At 35.8% G+C, this 22,528-nt stretch overlaps 1 protein-coding gene across 4 annotated transcripts in view; it reads right to left on the reverse strand.

Annotated features, from left to right (window-relative positions):
* DIAPH2 (diaphanous related formin 2) overlaps nucleotides 1-22,528 on the reverse strand; it is a 914,500-nt gene that overhangs the window by 268,349 nt on the left and 623,623 nt on the right. For all 4 annotated transcript variants that reach the window (XM_028522433.2, XM_036016530.1, XM_028522432.2 and 1 more), the window contains one exon: nucleotides 9,888-10,052. In XM_028522433.2, the coding sequence (XP_028378234.1) occupies nucleotides 9,888-10,052 (165 nt within the window). The remainder of the gene's footprint in view (nucleotides 1-9,887; nucleotides 10,053-22,528) is intronic.

Here is a 22,528-nt window from a genome sequence, read left to right on the forward strand (position 1 = left end):
TAATTAATGGTGTGTCTTAGAGTGGGCCTCTTTGGGTTTATCTTTTTTAGGACCCTCTGTGCTTCCTCAACCTGAGTGGCTTTTCCACTCTTCAGATTCTGGAAGTTTTCTGTTGTTATTTTTTTCAAACAGGGTTTCTATCCCTTACTCCTTTTCTCCTCCTTCTGCTATTCCTATGATTAGAATGTTGCTGCATTTCATGTTGTCTTGCAGCTCCTTTAAGCTATCTTCATGGTTTTTGAGGAATCTTTTTTTGTGCAGCTGCTCTACCTGGGTATTTCTTTCTACCTTGTCTTCTGGCTCACTAATTTGGTCCTTTGCTTCATCCATCCTGCTTGTAATTCCTTCTAGTATATTTTCTTTTTATTTAAGAGACTTTAATCTTCTTTTCTTTCTGGTTCTTCTTTATAGTTTCTATTTTCTTTTTCATACTGTTTTAGTTCCCACTTAGTTGCTTGTAGTTGTCAGTGAGTTCCTTGAGCATCTTTATAACCATTCTTTTGAATTCTGTATCTGATAGTTCCATTTCATTTAGTTCTTTTACTGGGGAGACTTCCATTACTTTTGATTGTGGGTTCTTTCTCTGTCTCTACATTTTGGAGATAGTTTTTGCTTGTTTCTGCAATTCTGGATGCTCTTCTTTCCTAGCTGTCTTTGCAGTGTGAACTTCTGTGGTAGGAGTTCTGTTGGATTCAGTGGTGCGGAATCTTTTACCTACTTGTCTGGATGCTCTAGGCTTGTCCTTTTTTCTGTTTGGGTGGCCTCTCTTGTTGTACTTGGGCTTTACCTGTTGGTGGCTCCTTTGTTGTTGGGTTCTCCCCTCCAATGGGTTTACTGGTATTCACAAGTCCCACCTTGTCTTGTTTGCTGTTGTACAGGTCTTGCTCAACAAAGCAGTATTATCAGATCACCAAATCTATGCCAGCAAAAACAGAGCATGTGATGCATGATTGGGCACATTATCATGATGAACCTGCCAATCACCAGCTGCCCATACCTGCAGCCTTCTAAATCATGCATATAGTTTCCATGGAGGAATGTTCAAACTTAATGCAAAATTTGATACAGATTTGTTGTTCTATTTGCTCATTCGTTTTGAATGAAACATCCACACAGTACACATATTCACTCAACAGAGTCTACTTCCCCCACTGACTAGTATAGTGAAGGCATCGTTATTCACACATACACATTCCAATCCACTCTCCTTGGATGACAGGTTATATTAGTGTTGTGCAAACCATACTTGTTATATTAACAATGGCTGCGCTTTCTCCGGACAGACTTCATATGCATCATATTTCTTTATCAGTAGTTGTATCTTTGATTTGTTTCCTTCCCCACAAAAACATAAACTCTGGAGGCCAACATTTTGATTTTTTCATCTTTGATCATTTAATTGATTGTGTTATTAATTTACTAAGTAATTCTTGTTTGTCCTTAGTGATTAGCACTGTGCTTGACCCAAAATAGGCTAATTATAGTGCTGATCACAGAAAATATGAAGATGAAGACATTACAGGGGAAAATGGGCTATTATGGAGGTTTGGAAGTACACAGAAAGGTCTCCTGGCCAAAATGGTAGTGTTAGGATGGGTTTCTTAGAAGTGACTTGAACAAATTGGTAAAGCAACTGGGGAGGAAGTAGGGGGAGGTGAAGAGAAGAAGGAGTAGGCAGATTAGTCAAAAGGAGCTCAATGGGTAGGTTTCCAGGGAGAGTACTGCCTCCCAGTACCTTTATCAGGGCCAGGGCATCTTTTCTGATAATAGATTGATTAAAAAATAGACAAACAAATGAGGATGAAGCTGAATCAAGATTAGTTCAAGAAACTGAGAGAATGGTACTGGTACCATTAGCCTTCAGGATCTTCCTGCTCAGGTTGTAACAAGCAGACTTTGATGATAATCAATAGCTTTGGACAATGTTAAGACCACTGGAAAAGGTCATATTGTATACCCTGCTGCTTATCTTACAACTTTCCTATTGCTTGGTGTTTGGACATAATTCAATAATAACTTATTTATAGGGAGTACTTCCTTGAAAAATTCTATTTGAGGTATTGTCACTAGAACTAAAAATACTGCATTTTGCTTCCTGGTTCTAGTTCTTACTAGACTTCAATAAGAAAAGTGTAGACATTGAACTGATTTTGTTAGTATTTTTCAGTGTTAACTATTTCATTGTCATATATTTTTAAAGGGCAATATTCAGCTTGCCATAAACAATGCCAACAACTTTCAGAAATATTTTTAGAAACATTTATGATATTTTATAATCCTATAATATTAATCTAAAATGTATACATGTTTAAACACTCTTTATACCAATAGGCACTTTAATTCTGTTGGGGAATTTGGGTCCTCTACATACCATGTATGCCAATACTGTAACAGGATAGGTCAGACCAGAGGTCATTGGAAAACGGGGTAACACCCCCCAATTCCTGCAAAGAAGCAGTGGGGCACCTGACTGCTGAGGTGGCAGATTAAAAATATCATGCCTTCTCCAAGGGGGAAAGTGTGCTGATGGAGAAGGCATGGAGTTTAAGGCACATTATATAACAAAGGCAGTATAAAACAACCTGTAGGGGTGGACTTCATGCAGAAGGAGGCTGCTGCCTGGGACAAAATGTAAACAAAGACAACTTGACTGTGAGAACTGGTAACATAGCTGTGGTGGTAGGAGCTTATATAGTGCTGGGTGGGGAGCTGCAGGGGCCAGATAGATGCTCTACCCTGGATGGACAGATGCCTGTGTACCTGTGTGTGGCTGGGAAACTTTTTCTCTGATTAAAGGTGGCCGCTGACTGAATGTGGGTCAACAATACCAAAGAGGTGACAAAAACGGTGAACACTGATGCACTGTAGGAAAAGCTGGGCACTTTCACTGGCTTCCTGTGCACATGGGATTTTGGGAGGGCCTTTTAAAATCAAAGGCATGGAAAGACTTTCTTCTCCTGACTTGCTTGCACTCTTGGTACAGGCACTTGGTATGGAGAAGTCATTCTCTTTCTTTGAAGCTTGGTGCAAGCTTTTTCTCTGGGCTTTTAGCAGTTGGATGTTCTGGGTTTCTGGCCCTGCTCTACACAAGGATGAGACCACTTGTGAGACCACAAGATGCTGGACCCACCATGGGTTTAGACAACACATGGATGAGAGCCCATCCTGGGGCATGTTCCTTGCCAGGCTCCAGCATCTGAGACACCATGATCCGGTACAGCACAGCACACAATTCCTAGATCCCTACATGGAGACTGGTAACAGTGTACCCTAGATCCTGAAGGACAGAGCTGCGGCAAGAAGGTGGCAACTCTGAAACCCACGAGTGCACATTCCAGAGAAGATGAAGATCTGTTTGCATGGCTGGCTTAAACTCCAAAAGGACAGACAAGAAAATGGGGAACTTCTGGGTGTGGTTTTGGCTTGTAGTCTTAGGGAACAAGAGAAGTTTTTTCTGGGTCTCATGGAGAGGATGGCTCTGAGCAGGAGTGCTGTCCGTTCTCTCCCCACCCCACTCCACCAAGGTAGGATCCCTGTTAATAAAAATCTTTATCCTTCAACATAAATCGGTGGGTCATATATAAGGGTGCCAAGTGGCCAAAGCCCAGTTTGCACAGTTACATTATGACATATTCCTTTAGTTCCTTATATTGTAATATTTAACTTCTGTATACAAGGAACAATCATTTCAGAAAAATTGGACATTTACTTTTGGCCTAGAGTAAATAGTCAAACAGAATACAACAGTTGAAAGGTGAGACCTTTTTTTAAAGAAGAATCCAAAGATCTGTGTATAATACAGTAAAGGCTGTTCTCTGCACAGCTAGAGAATGAGGTATTCTGGTCAAATATTCTGCTTAATAGAGTTACCATATATTTCACATGGATTGCCTATTTTCAAAGTATTGCAGTAGATCAAAGTAAACCTAAGGCTACAGTAGCATGGTTGGTGGCAGCTGAGCTCAAAGGGAATTATCTGGGTGTGTGATTAAATAGAGGGAGCTGGTGGGCCCTTAGGGGCTCTATTTGCATGAAAGTATTTGAGCTGGTATTTTATTTATCTCTGTCTTTTAGGAAAAGGAAGATACATGCCTAGGTTCCTGAACAAAATGGAGGCAGGAGAGCAATCATGGATTTTATGGTCTTAAACCCTTCAGCTCTCCAGGACTTGAAAAAAATTTAAGTGACTAAGGAGAAAGGGATCATGAGATAAGGGAAAAGAACTGTTTTTATGAAGGGTCCTATGAAGCATGGCTATCTCTGCACTGAGGATAAGCCCATTATGGTACTGTGAGGACTGGGGGCAAATATGCAGCAGTAGGAGACTGCAAACTCCCCCCCAGACATAGGCAGACACTTCCACTGAGGGCCAAGAAAACAACTTTATCAGCAAAGGCATTTAGTAAGGGGAGGTGGAGAAATAGAGGCAGAGCTTTGTCAGTTTTGTTCAATGTTACGGCATCCTAGAATTGCAGGCACTCAAATATTTGTGGGATAATATCAGGTAGTGATTGCAGGTGACATGTTTTTGAGCCAACAGGAGATTACTCCTGATGTACTTCTGGGAACTGAAACTTTTCAGGGAGCTCAGTCCTGCCACACAACGGATAAAGAAGAAATAATTTGTGATATTTGGATTATTGTTACTAAGGTGACACCTCCCATCTGAATTCATAGGTAATGAGAACTAGAGACATTTATCTTATAAATAAAACTATACTATCAAAGTGACACATCAGGATCTTTGTAGTTTCTTAAGGACATCATCATAATATTAATTACCATTTTATTGGCAAAGGAAAGATATATCAATTTATGAGGCACATAATAGAAATTTTAGTTGATGAAATTCTGGATAACAGAGTTTACATGATTGATTAAGTCTCTTCTTTGTTAATGAATATATTTGGTTTCTTATGTAAGTCCAGAATTTTTATAACACTGCACTAAAGTTACCATTAAATGTCAAGTGTTTTGTGAATTACAGGTTTAAAAATGTGTCAAAATAACTTAGTTTTCTTAGATCAGGAATTACATATGCAATCTTGCAATGCAAATATTCCTCCTCATTTCTTTAAAGGTAAATTGCATTTAATGAATGAATAAAATGTTCTGTATATTATCAATTTAGTATTTTGAGTCTACCTAAATGCAGATGCTTACTTTGGCTTTTCAATCATAGTTTCAATTTAGACAGGATTGTTTTCCTCTTTAAAGAGGAAGGTGGCTTGAGAGGCATGAGAGCTTCTCAAAATTAAGTATCTTCATGAGCCAACACAAGGAGCTCTCAGACAAGTTTAGATTTTAAAAGAACAACTAATAAGATGGAAAGAAGCACATCCCTAACTGAGAATTAAGAGTGACTTTGGTTCCCATAACTCCCCATGCCATAACAACTATGGGAGCAATTAAGGCATAAGGACAATCACACATTTGTGTCTGAGATTTCATTTAGTTTTGATACTACACTCCCAAAGTTTCTTCCTATTCTAACACATTCAAGTTCCCTTGGGCACTTGCTGTTGCTTTGTTCTGTGGCTTTCACTTACCCTACCTGACATCCCAGTCTGGGAGAAGAGGTCATACTAAGTGATTGTACATGGCTCATTCAGAAGACATACTTGGATGTTTTGGCCTTTAAGTAACCACAGTTCTTTAGATTTTGTAAACCACTTTAATTTTAAACTGCATAGGTTTTATCCTGAGGCCAAAAGGATGTCATTCAAAGTTAGTAATGGTAAGAGGAGCAGACACAGATACCAGTCAGGGCATCATTGTAATAGTGCAGGTGAGAGATTGGAGCACCTGAACTAAAATGGTGTCAATGGGCTTGGAGAGAAATGGTTGGATTCAAAGGTATGTAGGAGGTAGAAGCAATAAGACTGAACAATGGGATAAAAACTCCATGATTTATACATATCACTTAGCTTCCTAACACTTAGTCATTTTGATGTTCCTTTAACAGCTGTTCAAGAATTGTTAAAGGAATGTCCTGATTAAAAATATTAAAGTTTATCAAATGAACAGTAGCACTTATTTTGTTAAGGGAAAATCTTCTAGCATGATTAGTAGTAATGGTAACATTTCCTTCTTAAGTTATGTCAATGAATCTAATTCTATAAAGCCTTCTAGTATATCAGATATAGAATGAGAACATATACATGACCAATATTTCTTGAGTGCCTATGTAACATATTGTTCTTTAAAAAACAAGACAAAAATACACAGAAGCAGTAGGAAGGTGACATATTTAAAAAAATATTTTCTATAGTTTATTTGGAGCTATGAAACTTATTAAAGTATTATATTCACCTCAAACACTTTCTCAACTGCTGTAATTAATTTTTATGTCTAAGCAAGATACTGCATGGTGACAAAATGTGTAAGGTTCACTGATTTTGAATGTTCTGTTGAAAATAATGCCCCTAAAAATGACTGTGGATTCATCTATTTGAACTAGTAGAATGACTGAAGGATAAAGAAGAATAAGGGAAAAAGATGTTTAGATATTATATAAACATGGAATTTTATTTTCTTCTATAAAATATTCAACCTAAATTTAGGAATTATTAATTAATCTTGCTTATAATGTAAACAGCTTTTAAAACTCCAATCTCAGAGAAGCCAACTGGAAAGAGAGTCTTAATTCTGAAATTAGAAATGCTTCCAATAACATATATCTTTATGCCAATATATTTTATAGCACACTTATCTTGAATATCTTTAATATCTTCATTAGTTGAATAATACTAATGATATTGAATAATTATAAAACAGATATTGAATACAGCAATGTTTCATGAAGAATACCCCATTTCATTTTCATTAATTTGAAAGTTATTAGTTTGAAAAAGGTCCTAATCCATGTCAACCCCTTTTGTTTAATTCCACTTTCCCCATCCTTTAGAGAATATCCCTTTGAGGAAGATTTTTTGGTATGTGCATTTTGTTTATGCTACACATGCCAAATAGATCTCACAAAATGAAACTCTGAGCTCATCTGGAAATAATTTTTGGTAACACATGAATCAGAACTCTTATTTTCTTCTCAGCACTATTGGTATTTTATTGCTTCCATCTACAGTACAATATGCTTTTAGCACTAAGAACCCTGAGGTCAAACACATAAAACATGAAAAAAGTTGGAACTTCTGGCGATTACAATTTTTGTCTTTCCTTCAGGGTTCTTCCTTCCCCTGGGAGAGTGAACTCTCTTTAAGCTCACTATGAGACAGGAACATGGTGGGCACAGATGATTGACTGAAGTTGGTGATGTTGACTTAGGAGTGTTCATCTTATAGGTCAGGTGTAAAACCCTTAAATCTGCTGGTCAAAGTCTGCTTGTCAGACTCCTATGGATTTTCCCAGACTCTGCCCAAATGTTACTTTCTCTATGAAGGTTTCTCTGGCCAGCTCAGGAAGGGTTAGGCAGTTCTTCCTTAATATTATTATAGCACCCTGACATATTCCTAGGATAGTGCTTATTCAATTATATTTCACTTATTTGCCTCTTTCCCTCTACCTATGTATAGGGAGAGACTATTCTCTTCCTTTTATCCCTAGACTAAAGCACTACCAAAATCAAGTTGGTAATCAATACATAATAATCAAATGGATAGATAGAGAATAGCTAATAATACTCTCCATCTGCATAGCATAGGTTACATGGTGTTTTCACATAGCAGTGAGGAAGACATGGCAGGAATTATCCAAATTTTGTAAAAGAAGAAACAGATATCCAGAGAGGTTACATGACCAACCCAATTCAAAAGAGCTAATAACTTGCACACCTAGTTTTTATGTGAGCCAGTCACTAAAGATAGGTAGAGAGAAGTGGTAGTAGTAGTATTCTGTCTAAGATGGCAATGGCTGGCCGGGGCACAGTGTGGAGGCTGGTTACCTGTTTCGAAAGCTTCAAAACTGATTCTTAGCAGTTTCTCAAGAAGTTAAATGCACTCAACACTGGAATACCGAATGCCAACTTATTTACAATGAAAATGGTTTGTGACAAATCATTTCCCTGTACTTGAGCTACATGTAAAGTAAAGCCAGTAGACATATGTGTATGTCTTTAGGTATGTAATGCACATATATAACTCTATGAAATTCCAACCATGACTCATAGACTACTAAAGAATAAGTTCTTAGAGATCAGCAATATAATCCCTCCACTTTACTAAATGAATAAATGAATAAACAAATAAATAAGCAAAGAGCTAAAAAGGATAAATGACTTACCTACAGTCACATAGCTTATTACTGATAGCCCAAGGGCACAGACTCAGGTCTTCTTAACAATTATACCCTTACATGTTTTAAACAAATTATTATTGAGAAGTACTACGAGTATACTTCTTAGCAAGTCTTCTAAGTATCTGGCTAATATGACTAACCATAAGCTGTCACAGAGAAATGTTCCTTCATTAAATGCTCTAACATGGGAGACATGTACCAAATTCTATCCTGTGTCTATGTATTGAGCAGGAAGGGGAGTACAGGTAATATTTTAAGGTACAATCCACATTAAAATGAGGCACTTGATATATTAATTACATTTATTTCTCTCCATTCACCCATAGACACTGATATTACAAATATAACCCATTGGATTTAACTTTTCAGTATGTCAATGGAAGTGTCTTTTCTGGTCCTCATTCCTTTTCAACATGCTTTGTTTTTTTCATTTTGAAAATAATCTAAGTGGATATAACCTGGGTGTTCATATGTTCATATAATATTTATGACTTTTAAGTTCTAAAATTAGTTGGACCACTCATTATCAGTATAACATATTTTACTACTTATTGGCCAGCTTAAAAGTTAAAAATGTGTGTCTATTAAGAGGCAAACACCAAAGGCCAAAACACGTTATATTCTCAGCAAAAAATGAAGATAAATGATCATATTTATGAAAGCTTTTGGTTTAGCTTCTATTACCAAGAGTGGGGTGTGCTCTAGGTCCTATGTCCTAAAGTTGGTAGATGAAAGCAAACACTTTCTGCAAACATATTTGTATCTCACAGGCTGTACAAGATGCCAAAACCAAATGATTTCAGGGGGCAACCACCATTAATTAAGAGAGGGAGCTTTATTTAACAAACAACTACTTTTGATAGAAATATACCTTGAACTACAATAATTAGTTTGCTGATTGGTCTTCCTGCTGGGGATAACTGCTAGAATTCCTTCTTTAAAATAGATGAACCTTTACCTGTTTGATATCAACTATAGTGCATATTTTTCTTCACTACCATAATCAGAGTCTGTGCTCTTCTGCTCCACAGCAGGATACAGAGTAGTTCTACACTGTTTATACAGCAAAACTTTCATTTCCCTCTACCATCATAATTGGCAGACTAATTGCCCCCTTCAAATAATGCTAATATTTAATATTATCCCTGAGAGTTATAGCTGGAAACAAGAGCCCACATTCTGAAAGGAACTTTAAATATTCAAGGTATTTATATAGTTCAACTTAGAATCCATTTTTCATCTAGACTATGAAAGAAACTTGTTAATCAATCATAGTATTTTAATGTATTATGTGAAAGAATACTTTAGATATGAATTTTAGGCTAGGTCAAATTATAGTATTATGTTGTATAAAAATCAGGATCATTTAAGCACCAATTCATTGATTTTCTATAAAATTTCAGTAGAAAAACTCCCCTGTGTACCCAAAGTTGAAGATAATTCATTTTGGTCTCCATTATACATTAAGTCACCTAACAATTTTTACTTGTGTCCCAGGTATAAAATATCTGTCAATTACTGTTAAAGGGCTATAACAAATCAATATGGTTAATAGGTATATAAAATTCCAACAGAAGACATTATTTAAAAACAAAAGCAACAGGCTTTGTAATACTTTCAGATATATTACTTACCAGAAACAATGTTCGGAAGTTGCTGAGATCGCCAAAAAACTCTTCTATGCTCACTGTCTTAGAGTCAAAAACAAAGTATTCTCCAAGATTCTCGTAGAGCTTTACCATGTTGCTGTGCATGGTGGACAGTTTGTCATACTGCTCTCTGGCACTCTTTGTAAAGCTGTAGCTTTCTGTTAAGGAACATGATCCAATAGTACCTCAAAGGCAAACACTAGATGTTAGACTGAATTATATCACCATTTGTACAAATACTTATGTATTAGTTTGCTAGGGTGCCATGACAAAATGCCACAGACTGAGTAGCTTAAACTATAGAAATGTATTTTCTCACAATTCTGGAGGGTGGAAATCTAGTATGAAGTTGTTGGCAAGTTTGGTTTCCTCTGTGGCCTCGCTCATTGCCTTATTGTATATGGTGACTTCCTTGCTATATCCTCACATGGTGGTCCCTGTGTGTTGTCTGTGTCCTTATCTCCTCTTCTTATGATGACTGTAGTCACATGGGATTAGGGCCCACCCTTACAGGGCCTCATTTTAAGTTAATTACCTCTCCCATGGCCCTATCTCCAAAAAGTCACATTCTGAGGTTCTGGAAGTTAGGGCTTCAACATACAATTTTTGGACAGACACACTTCAGTCCATAACCAGTTGTTGGTGTCATTATATCTGTTAGTGGGTTTTGAAAATCTATGAATTAGGCAGAAGTATTTAATGTATAACTGTGCAGAACATGTTTGCTAAGTCAAAACACATAAGTATAAGTACTTGCAAAGTGCCTCATATCTTTTTTTTATGTACTAGGTACAGTAAAACAACAACAACAACAAAAAAACACCAACAAAATCTATGCAGCAGAGAGAAAGAATGAGCTCCTACCCTTTGTGGCACCACGGATAGACCTGGAGAGCATTATGCTGAATGAAATAAGCCAGGCGGTGAAAGAAATACCATATGATCTCACCTATAAGTGGAACCTAATCAATAAAAAAAGCAAACAAACAAAATATAACAAAAGGTACTGAAATAGAGAACAGGCTGACAGTGACTAGAGGGGAGAGGGGAGGGAATTTCAGGGGGAAAGGGGAAGGGTTAACAGGAACAACTATAAAGGACACATGAACAAAAACTAGGGTGGGTGGAAATGGGAGAGAGGTGGGGAGCACTGGGGGTGGGGCTGGGATGGGAGAAAAAGGCAGAAAACTGTACTTGAACAACAATTAAAAAAGAAAAAGAAAAAACTTAGAAAAATGTATATATTTTCTTTTTTCAGTACACATATTCCATATAGGTTACATATGTGTGTGTTTATTGCTCATGGTGGGGGGAAGGAAGGGAGAAGAGAGGGAGAGACAGAAAGAGATTGATTCTGCTGTAGTTCTACAATATAACCTTATTAAAACCCAGACTGCTGTTTGCTGAGCCTGAGCCAAGGGGCCAGATAATTTCTAACAAGTTCTAAGCTGATGCTGATGCTTCTAGTCCAGGATTATATTTTGATCTGTATTTTGAGTAGTATGCTCTAGAATAGTAGTTATCCAGAAATTAAGTAGATCATTGTTTTACAAATTTTATTGAAAAGTGGTAACTATCACTACTATTCAAAGCATAAAAATAAAATATATAAATTTGTCTGACTAAAGGTATCTCATATCTAAATTTATACATATAAAAAGAAATTATGGTACTTTTTCCTAATTATAGAAGACATACTTATAGAAAATTATCTCTTGCTATGGCCCGGTGACTCAGTTGGTTGGAGTGTTATCCCATAGACCAAAATGTCACCGGGTTTACATCCTGGTTGAAGTACAACTAGGCTGTGAGTTTGATCCCAAGTCAGGACACATATGGGCGGCAACTGATTGATGTCTCTCTCTCTCTCTCTTCCTCTGTCTCTAAAATCAATAAACATATCTTCAGGTGAGGATTAAAAAAGAAAAGAAAAAAAAAGAAAATGATCTCTGTAGGAGACTTAGAAATATAAAAACATAAGTAAACAAATTTTCAGCAACACAGAATCAAGTATTGTGACCATTTTGAAGCATTTCCTCTGGTCTTCCTTCTATAGCTGATAATCTATGAATAAGAATTGGTAAGAACACTTTAGAGGAAGGTAAGCAGCCTAACCATGAAAAATATAGGAAGCCAAATTCACCTTCTAAAATTAGAGTTAAATCTATTAAAAAAACAACAGCAATCACAGAAGTAAAATGTCTTTAAATGGAAAGGTAATAGATTTGGAATTGTAAATGAATAATAGCATGCTTCACAGTATGCTAGTTTAAGACCCACTCTACTGTGTATTAATAATTTGTGCTAGTATTTTATCAGGTGCTGATAATTGTGTCCAGAAATACTTGATGTTATAAGATTTTCTGAAATTTTCAAGGTGTTTTATTGTAACCTGGGGCCAAATTTATTTTCCATGGGAACACAGCTCCAGTTTTACAACAGAAGTCAATGGGGAAATCAGACTATTTCTGAAAATTACTTCACAGCTGACACTTATGGGATAGCACATGATTTAAACAGGGAGATGCCCCTACCCATGTTCTTTTTCATGCTACTGAAATATTAGTATTCACATTAGCAACCCATCAACCTGTTCCCTACTAACAAGTGACATTAAATCTTTTAACTCTCCAGTCCATTTTGATTTCAATAGACCTGAAAGAATGTATTTCTGACTTATTCTACTTAATTTTTACCAACAAAGTGTTATAGGTACTGCTACAAACACATTTTTGTTTAACCTCTGAGAATATTTCTATAATTTTAAGAAAGTGTTCAACATCCTACTTAAGAGTTGCAGAAATATGACAAAATACTTCATTTCTTAGCACAGAATGAAAGTGAAAATTTTGTTTTCTAGTCTCTCTTCCCTAAATGAAACACTCATTCCAGAGACATTTTAGGCAGAAACACTTTTCAAAGTTCACTTAGACTCTATTTTCAATGCAAAGTACTAAATTACATATTTCAGAAGGCTCAACATCTGTACAACACAGAGAAAAAGAAGCAAGGGATAAAAAAGGAAAAACACTGTGTTTTCCATTTTAATAACACAGATTTTCACCAGGTAATATATGTCCATTTAGTGATGTACAATTTCATAAATTTGTTCTAGAACAAAAACTGATTTCAGAAATTCTGTCTGTGTACCAAAGTGAGACATTCTGAAAAGGAGAAGGGCAGGATAAAAAGTATTTTCTACCCCTACAATCCCGTGAATAAAACATATGTGGTAAGCTTCTTGTCATCGTTCTTGGTGGTATTTTTCTTTTGCATCTGACTGCCAATGGCAATGGCAACAAAAAGAAAATGAGAATAAGCAAATGGGACTATATCAAACTAAAAAGGGTCTATGCAGTGAAGGAAATCAAATAAAAAAGGAAGTCAACAAAACAAAAAAGTTATCCTACTGAATGAAAGAATAGACACTTTTTTCCAAAGAACACATACAGAGGGCCATCAGACATCTGAAAACATGCTCAACATCACTAATCATCAGGGAAATGCAAATCAAACCTGAGGATATAAAGAAAATAAAAATCTTGTGTACTGTTGGTATAAATATAAATTGGTGCAGCCACTATGGAAAACAGTGTGGAGGTTAATCAAAAACTTAAAAATAGAACTTCCATATGATCAAGAAATTCCACTTCTAGGTATTTATGCAAAGCACATGAAAGTAAGTTGAAAGAACATATACACCTCCATGTTCATTGCACCACTGTTTACAATAGCCAAGACTTGGAAGCAACCCAAGTGCTCATCAATACACAAATGGATAAAAAGTTGTGGTACATTTACACAATGGAACACTATCCAGCCATAAAAAAGAGTAAAATCTTACTATTTGCAACAACATGGATGGACCTAGAGCATATTATATGCTAAGTGAAGTAAGTCAGAGGAAGACAAATACCATGATTTCACTTATATGTGGATTCGAAAGAGAAAAATAAATGAACAAACACAATCAAAAGAGACTCATAGGTACAATGATTAATGATCAGAGTAATGGTTGCTAGAGTAGAGGGGATTGGGGGACTGAGTGAAAAAGGTGAAGGGATTAAGAAGTACAGACTAGCAGTTACAAAACAGTCACAGGGATGTAAAGCACAGCATAAAGAATATACTCAATAATATTCTAATAACTATGTATGGTACCAGGTGGGCACTGGAAATATCAGGGAAACACTTTGTAAAGTAGATGACTGTGGAACCACTATGCTATACGCCTTAAGCAATACAAAATAATATTGAATGTAAACTGTCATTAAAAAATAAAAAAAATTTCCCTGGCTGGTGTAGCTCAGTTGATTGCGAGCAGGCCTGTGAAACAAAGGTCGCCAGTTTGATTCTCAGTTGGGCCCTATGCCTGGGTTGCAGTGGGGGACATGTGAAAGGCAACCACACACTGATGTTTCCCTTTCTTTCTTCTTCTCCTCCCTTTTCTCTAAAAATTAATAAAGTCTTAAAAAAACAAAAAATACTAAAAGAAGATATATGTACCCATGTGTTCATTGCAGCATTCTTTTCAAAAGCCAAAATATAGATCACCCAAAATGTTTATCGATGAATGAACAGATAAAGACATGATATCTGTATGTATGTGTGATGTGTGTGTGTGTATGAATGATGCAGTCTGTGTGCATATGTGGTATGGAAAAGATGCAGTCATTGTTAATACAATGAGAATGGTTTGCAATGACATCAATGAAACCTGACAGCCAAGGAGAGGGGACTGGAATGCACATGTGTGAACAATAACGACTTCACTGTACTAGTCAGTGGGGGTGGTAGACATTGCTGAGTGAGCAGTGTGTGCTGTGTGGCCATTGTATTCAAAATGACTAAGTGACTAGAGCAATGAATCTATATCAAATTTTGCATTAATCTTGAACATTTCTCTGTGGAAACTATTCAGATGATTCAGAAGGCCGCAGCTATGGACAACTGGTGACTGGCAGCTTTATCATGGCAATGCATCCACTGATGTACCACATTTTATGCAGTGTTTTTTGGTGAAATATCAAATCACCCAGGTGACTCAGCCCCAGTACAGCCCAGATTTGGTGCCCCGTGACTTCTGGCTTTTCTCAAAACTAAAATCACCTTTGAAAGGGAAGATATTTCAGACTGTTGATGAAATTCAGGAAAATACAACAGGGCAGATGATGGTGACTGGGAGAACTGTGTGAGGTCCCAAGGTGCCTACTTTGAAGAGGACTGAGGTATCATTGTCCTATGTACAATGTGTCTTGTATCTTGTATCTTCTCCAGTAAATGTCTCTATTTTTCATATTACAGGTATGGATATTTTCTGGACAGATCATAAAATGTATATATACACACATATACATACATATATATACACACAGATACATACATATAGACATACACATATAGCACATATGTATATACACATACAATTGAATACTAGTCAGCCATTAAAAGAATGAAATCAATCAGACAGGCAGAGATTAATAATGTATGATTTCACTTACATGTGAAATCTAAAAACAAAATAAATTAACAAACAAAATAAAATCAGATACAGAGAAGAGACTGGTAGTTGCCAAAGGGGAAGAGGGTTAAGACTGGGTGAGATGGGCAAAAGGGATCAAGAGGTACAAAGTTCCATTTATAAAATAAATAGGTTATGGGGATGTATGAACATCATGGTGACTATAGTCAATAATACTATATTGCAACTTTGAAAGCTGCTGTGAAAGTAAATCTTAAAAATTTGCATAATGAGAAAAAAATGTGTAACTTTGTGTGGTTACAGATGTTGTCTGGACTTACTGTGGTGATCACTTTGTAGTGTATACAAATGTTGAATTAGTTATGTTGTACATCTGAAACTAATATAGTGTTATATGTCAAATATACTTCAATTAAAAAAAATTCAACCCGATACAGCTATAATTCTTTTATAGGCATGTACTCAAATAGAAAGTAAATTATTTTCTTTATACTTTTAGGTACGGTATATATTGTTTTTGACTATTTTGGGAATTGTTCATGCCTGTCCATAAATTTGTTGAAGGTAGGTGTAAACCTTGCCCCTGACTGGTAAAATAGCTGATGGGGCTTATAACATGCTACCCCAAAATATGGCACTGTGGAATACTGAATGTTCTAAGCTGAAGAAGTTTGAGAAAAAAGAAACAAGAAGGTCACTCTGACCTTTTCTTGGTCCTTCTCTCCTGAGGTAAGTCATAAGGCCCTCATATGAGAGGTGGCTTCCTTATATCAGGAGAAAAGGACCATCCATATCTCTAAGATGGAGGGATACCAAGAAGAACAAAATGAACAGGCCTTGCTAAATTACTCCCAGTTTATCACACTCACCTCATATTCATTTTACTATACTCACCCCATATTCTTTGATGTAACATATCTTTCCATGACTTTCCACTCTATCAATCCTAGCATAAAAATATACAAGTTTAACAATTTCTTTGGGTCTCATTTTCCTATTAAACTGTATAGTGTCATGTGAAAGTTATATTCAATAAATTTGTATGACTTTCCCTTGTTAATCTACCAATCTACCATTGTGAGTTAAATTTTGTGACTGAGCCAGGGTCCCTAAGAGGGTTGAGGAAAACTTTTTTACATAGTAGTACTTCATCAAATATTAGTCAGAGAAAACTGTTCATCATTATACTTAATTTTGATGTAAAGGGTAATTGTTAACACAGAAAACTTGTTCCGTCAGAACTGCAATAAGCCTTTGCAGGGCACTGGGGATGAAGGAGTTGATGTATCTCACAGTTAATTGAGTGAAATCAGTTTTACAATTTCTTATCTTTGTAGGCAGTACATTAGTTATGATTTTAATAAAAACTTGAAATTTAAACATCATTACTGCTGGATTATTGAGTACATGGAAAGAAAAATCAATTTGAGATCCACTTAACCTTCACACAAGCTTTCGTTAGCAACATGGCATAATTATTCACTTAAATAAAAGGAAGTCACAAATAGATAATTTATTGAAGGACATAGATAGCATTTCCTCTTCCCATAACCTCCCAGACAAGATTTCTCTAAATGCTAAAAAGAAAATATTAATTTTTCCTTTTAACTTGAAAATGTCATTTTAGTATAAAACTATTAATATTTCAAAAATTTAACTTAAAAATAATAGTAGGGCATATTACAGCATCTGAAATTTACTTAAAATCACACATTATGTGACGAGTGTAAGTTGGCAAATATTTTAAAATGTAGAACATTAACAAGGACAATATTGAATTCATATATTAATTTGCATTAGGATTCAACTTAATACTTTAAAATAGTTCAGGATATTGACTACAAAATTATTTTAAAATTAAGATTACAAAATCTAGGCATAGACAATTAAATAATATCACAATGATACCATAGTCAATGATAAAGATTTTAAAACAAAATTTACACTTTTTAACATATAGGAGGCCATTATGTTACTGGAGAAATGAAACTATTTTGTCATGAACCCACTTTTTCACAGATGGCCTGAGTCAGCTGGGTATAAAGAAAATGCTTTTAAATCAGCTTCCAATTAAAGCCAAAAAGTGATAGTTATTACAGAGGTAGGAGGTACAATCAACACTGCTACTTTTCTCTACCCTTTTACTATTCGCTCCGTTGTGTCTTTTGTGTACATTTATTTTACCCTTCCTTTGAAGACAGATTCTATCATTGCCACCTGAGGTACACGGCACAGTGATTTTGCCATTTATTCAAAAATATTTATTAAGTGACTAAGTATCTTTTTAGGTGCTGAGGATATAGTAGTGAGTATTCACACAAGGCCACTGGACATTGCTTTTATGGAGATTACAGTTTAGTGGAAAAACATACACTGAAGAAATAAATTTAAAAAAACATGTTTAAAATTACAAATTGAAAATGTTCATTGCAAAACATGGGTTGTTTGAGAGTACATTTGGGAGACCTAACTTAGGCTCATGTTGGGGTGTGAGTCGGCCATGAGTATAGCAAAGCCTCTTTAAGGATCAAACACTGAGAGAGACCTGAAGGGGAAAAGTCAGGAGAAGGAGCACTAGGGCAGTGTGAGTGAAGGCTCTCAAGGATATTAAATATGTCAGGAACACAAAAAAGAGAAGAAAGGTCTGGAATTCTAGAGCCTGAGGAGTATGTGGGAAACAGGAGAGACACAGTTCCTGAGGTATGTAGGGGCCAGATTCTGTAAGTCTCCTGAGCATGCTGATTTTTTTCTGAGAAAAATGTTAAGTCATTGAAGAACTTTATACAGGGAGGTAACAGGAAAAGATTTCTTTTGCTGGAATGTATAAAAATGTTAGCTTAATACATACGCCCAACACATACTAACAACAAAAACAAACAAACAAACAAACCCAGGACTAATGGAATATAGAATACTGTCCAAAAAGTCTACTTGCTACATCCTAACTACTGATGAAGAGAGTATATGTTATATAAATATCCAATGAAAGTATATTTGATAAATTATTAAGAATGTTACAAAGAATCAAAGGCAGTTAAAAAACAGCAGATGTTAGCCAATACATAACTATTGAGATTGGGATAAAATACTTGTGTTTAGAAATAAATAGTTGTGCGTAGAATAGCAAAAAAGTTATGATTATAAAATTTTGAGATTGATGAGTATATTTTGGAATGTCAGTACTATCATTTAATATCCATGGTATGCACACAGACATTAATTAGGTCAAGTCATACCTCCAGCCTTACCTCACATTCAGCTCACAGCATCATTAATCTTGTAGTGACAAGGTAAAAGAAACTCTGAGAGATTAAGTAGAGAAAAAGAAAGTGAAGTGTTAAGACATGGCTCCCAACCTCAGTGACTTTATAAACTAGAGCCAGGAGTAAGAGAAATAATAGCAGAGCAGGAAAAGCAGTAACTAATGTTCACTGAACTCTTACAATGAACCATACAATGAAGTAAATGCTTTCCCTTTTTTATTCTTCCCAATGGTCCCATGATGCATATATGCTATTAGTAAGTCCATTTTACACATGATGAAATTAGCCTAAAAGTGATCAGTTGACTTTCTCAGTGCCATCTCCATAGTAAGTGGTGGATTCAGGATATGAACCCTGGGTACCCTTCCCACTACCCCACGGTACAAAACTATATGCATTTAACCAGCATGCCATACTGCTTCCCAGGTTTATAAAAAGTAAATAAATAAAAGTGTGTGGTAAAAATAAATGAAGTTCCATAAAGGAATTCAACAAAGATGTGGAAACACACCAGAAAGGAGTGACTTTGCGATTATTAGGAAAGGCTTCAGAAGGAAGTAACTTTCCAGTACCATATGGAGGTATGGAAAGGATCTTTCTACCCAAAGAGAAGACACTCCAGGAAATAAGAATATACTAAGCAAAGATGTAAATACATCTGCAGTTATCAAGCAACATTTACCATTCAGGATAACACAGTCTGAGTAGGCAGGGAGATGTGATGAGTGACAGAATAAGTCACCACAAAATATTCCTCATTGACATGAGAGTTCTTTTGAGTTGCAAGCACTTGAGAATACAGCAAATGCAGGGACAGGCTTTCTCTGAACTCCCCTTATTTGCTTAGACAGATTATCCAAGAGGAACTCAGTTGTCATAAATCTCTTCCCCTGGACTTTCATCAAGCAGCAAGTATTGACTCATATCAAAGAAGAGGAGACTAGAATTTGATACCACAGCCAGACAAACTTTGTCACACACTATCATGACTTCATCTATTCTTCTAAGGGCATATTTGTCTTTCCTAAAAATCCATTATTCTCTCCTCTAAATGGCCTACATCCTCTCTCACTTTCCCTCATTAAGATGGCATGTGAGCTCTCAAAGCTCACTGTTTGTTGGACATTCACTTTTTCCCCTGTGATGTCCCTGTGAACATAATATCAAAAATTCATAAATCTAAGTATTTTTCCTCCTGTTCACCTGCTTACTGTCAGTTTGTTTCATAGACCCAGCTACCAAACCTAGGAATACAGAGGGCAAGACTTTCTTTCCCTGCTCCTGGAAAGGTGTTGACTGCACGTGCAAGTCAATTTTTCTTTGTAGGCTATGAGTAATCAATGATTTTTATACAGAGAAATATGACTTTACCTTTTAGTAGGAATCTACTTCTGGCAGCAGTGGGAAGGATGGTTTGGAAAAATGAGAGACTGAACCCTGGGAGAGCACCTAGGAAGCTAATAGAGTAGCACTGTGAATAGCAAGGAAAAGGTAGAGTCCGTGGGACATGGTGACTGACTATATATCAGCAGTTAGAGAGAGGGAAGTATTTAAGGATGTCACTTGTGTTTTCCAGCCCATGTGACTCAAAGGTATGTTTCATGTATACTTATTAAAAAAACTTAGTAAACAAAATAGGGAAGATTACTGGGGGCAGGAGACAAATAACTAATTTTGACCATAATGAAACATCAGATGTTCATGTCTAACAAGCAGTTGGAAATATGTGGTCTCCTTGATACCTTGGAGATCAGCTTGTGTGGAAATAGTGAGAACTGCAAAGCCACAGAAAATGGAGCAAAGACATCCTCTTGTCCAGTCAGATCTAGATCAGGACAGTGCCTTAATCATGCTCCCTTAACACTCCTTCATTCCACTGAACATGCCCTACATTTCATTATGTTTGTCTTTGATACACTACCACACAAATATAGACTATTCTGGAAATCAAACTTTAGCTAAGAGAACAAAATACCAGATCCCACAGTCTGTGCTAACACTTTCCAAGGATCATAAAAGATCATTTACTACTAATGTCAGTGAAGTGAAACATATACTCAGTGTCAATTTTGACCAAGGATAGGTCTTTGAGGAACTAAATTTTATTGTTTTGGGTAATGCCAGAGTTAGGTATGAAGGAGTTTAAGATCCATGACTAGAGATTCAAGAAAAACTGTATACAGGTGTAAAATTAGAAATGCTGATGCCAAATGTCTGAGAATCACTGTTTCTCATCATTGTATGCAATATTTTTTTACAGCATGCACTTCTGCTATATTACTTTAGAATACATTTCTAGGTATTTGGGATTGATTGTTCACTGTAAAATACTTCTCCATATTCTTTGGGCATTTTACGTTCTCGTTTTCTTACACTTGCTTTCAAATGCCCATTTCAGGCTTTGGGATTATTATACTGAATTACAGATAGTTTCCAATCACATATTTTCAATCCAAGTAGTTGTTTCAAATTCAGCTTATAATGCTTTATTATTTCCTGCTTATCTTTCCTTAACTAAAATCACCAATGAGGTACAGAATTGGCATCAAAAAGGAAAAAGTCTTCCAAACCAAGTTGACTCATACAGTTAAGAGGCAACTTGGTGCATTCTAAGAACACGTAAACTGAGGCAAGGTATTTAATACAATTTTTGCATGGACAAGGTACTCTGTAGGATTCACTTCTCATAGAAATGAAAAGAGGAGGGACCTTACAAATTCCGTAAGGTTCCTTCCAGCTGTAAAATGGTGGATTCTGTAAGTATTCAGATAAAACAAAGCACTAACATCTTGAGAAACAGTGATGACAATGCTTGGATTTCTTTAATGGAAATACCTGATTATATAAGCTAGTTGCTGAGTTTTACATTGCCTTCCTATTTTAGAGTAAATGCAGTTGAAGCTAAATATATTTTGCATGCTTTTTTTTTTTTTGGTATGAAACAGAGTTAAGGGCCTGGTAAGTACACAGCAACCTCATTCTGAATTTAACCAACAATAAACTATCTCAAAGACAAACCTGTTACTCTAAAATAAATAATAGCAGTGAAACAAAGCTTTGTATTTCTAACCCAATTGTTTATTGAGGACTCTTATTTCTTGTTTAATCTGGGCTGCTGGCCACCTCTGACATTAAACTTCCAACTTGTAGTTCTCTAAGCTTTCAGGAACTATCTTCCCTTAAGAGTCACTTCATGCCATTGCCTTATATAAATTTTCTTTAGATGCTCAGTAAACCTAACCTTAATACTAATCTCTTCTTCCTCACTTACTAAAAATTTTTGCAAGGTTGAAAACAAATGCATTTTGGGATATAAAGAACATTAATATCTCAGCCATGGCAGCCAAACATTTCAGAACATTTTCTATGCTTATTCAATATAGTAATAACTATTTTGGAGCAACCCTAGACCAGAAATTCCACTAGGAAAATTGTATTCATTGCTATAATGAAATTCTCTCAGAAAAATCTCATTTTTTGCACCACATTTCTTATGCTTTTTAGCAACTCTTCATCTATTTTTAAAATTTCTCTAAACATACATGCATTTATGTGTGTATACCTATGCATGCATGTGTGCTTATACACATTTTTTATTTATTTCTTTTACTGTGCCACTAATGAATGTTGTGCTTTTTCTAGTATATATTTAACATATGTCTTAAATATGAAATTGCATTATTTAAGTTTGAAAGACATGGTTAGATGCTTTATGTAGAAGAAGATATTCAAATATAGTGGCTTTATTTCTAAACAACACATTATTTTTCCTTTCTTTCCTTTGTTATGAAAGATAAAAATGTGGCCTGTGAAATTTTTCTGCTTGGGGAAAACAAACAATAACACAACAGCTTCAGCAGTGTTCAGTCTGTGACATGGAT

Source organism: Phyllostomus discolor, chromosome X (genome assembly GCF_004126475.2).
Source record: "Phyllostomus discolor isolate MPI-MPIP mPhyDis1 chromosome X, mPhyDis1.pri.v3, whole genome shotgun sequence".
Taxonomy (NCBI): Eukaryota; Metazoa; Chordata; class Mammalia; order Chiroptera; family Phyllostomidae; genus Phyllostomus; species Phyllostomus discolor.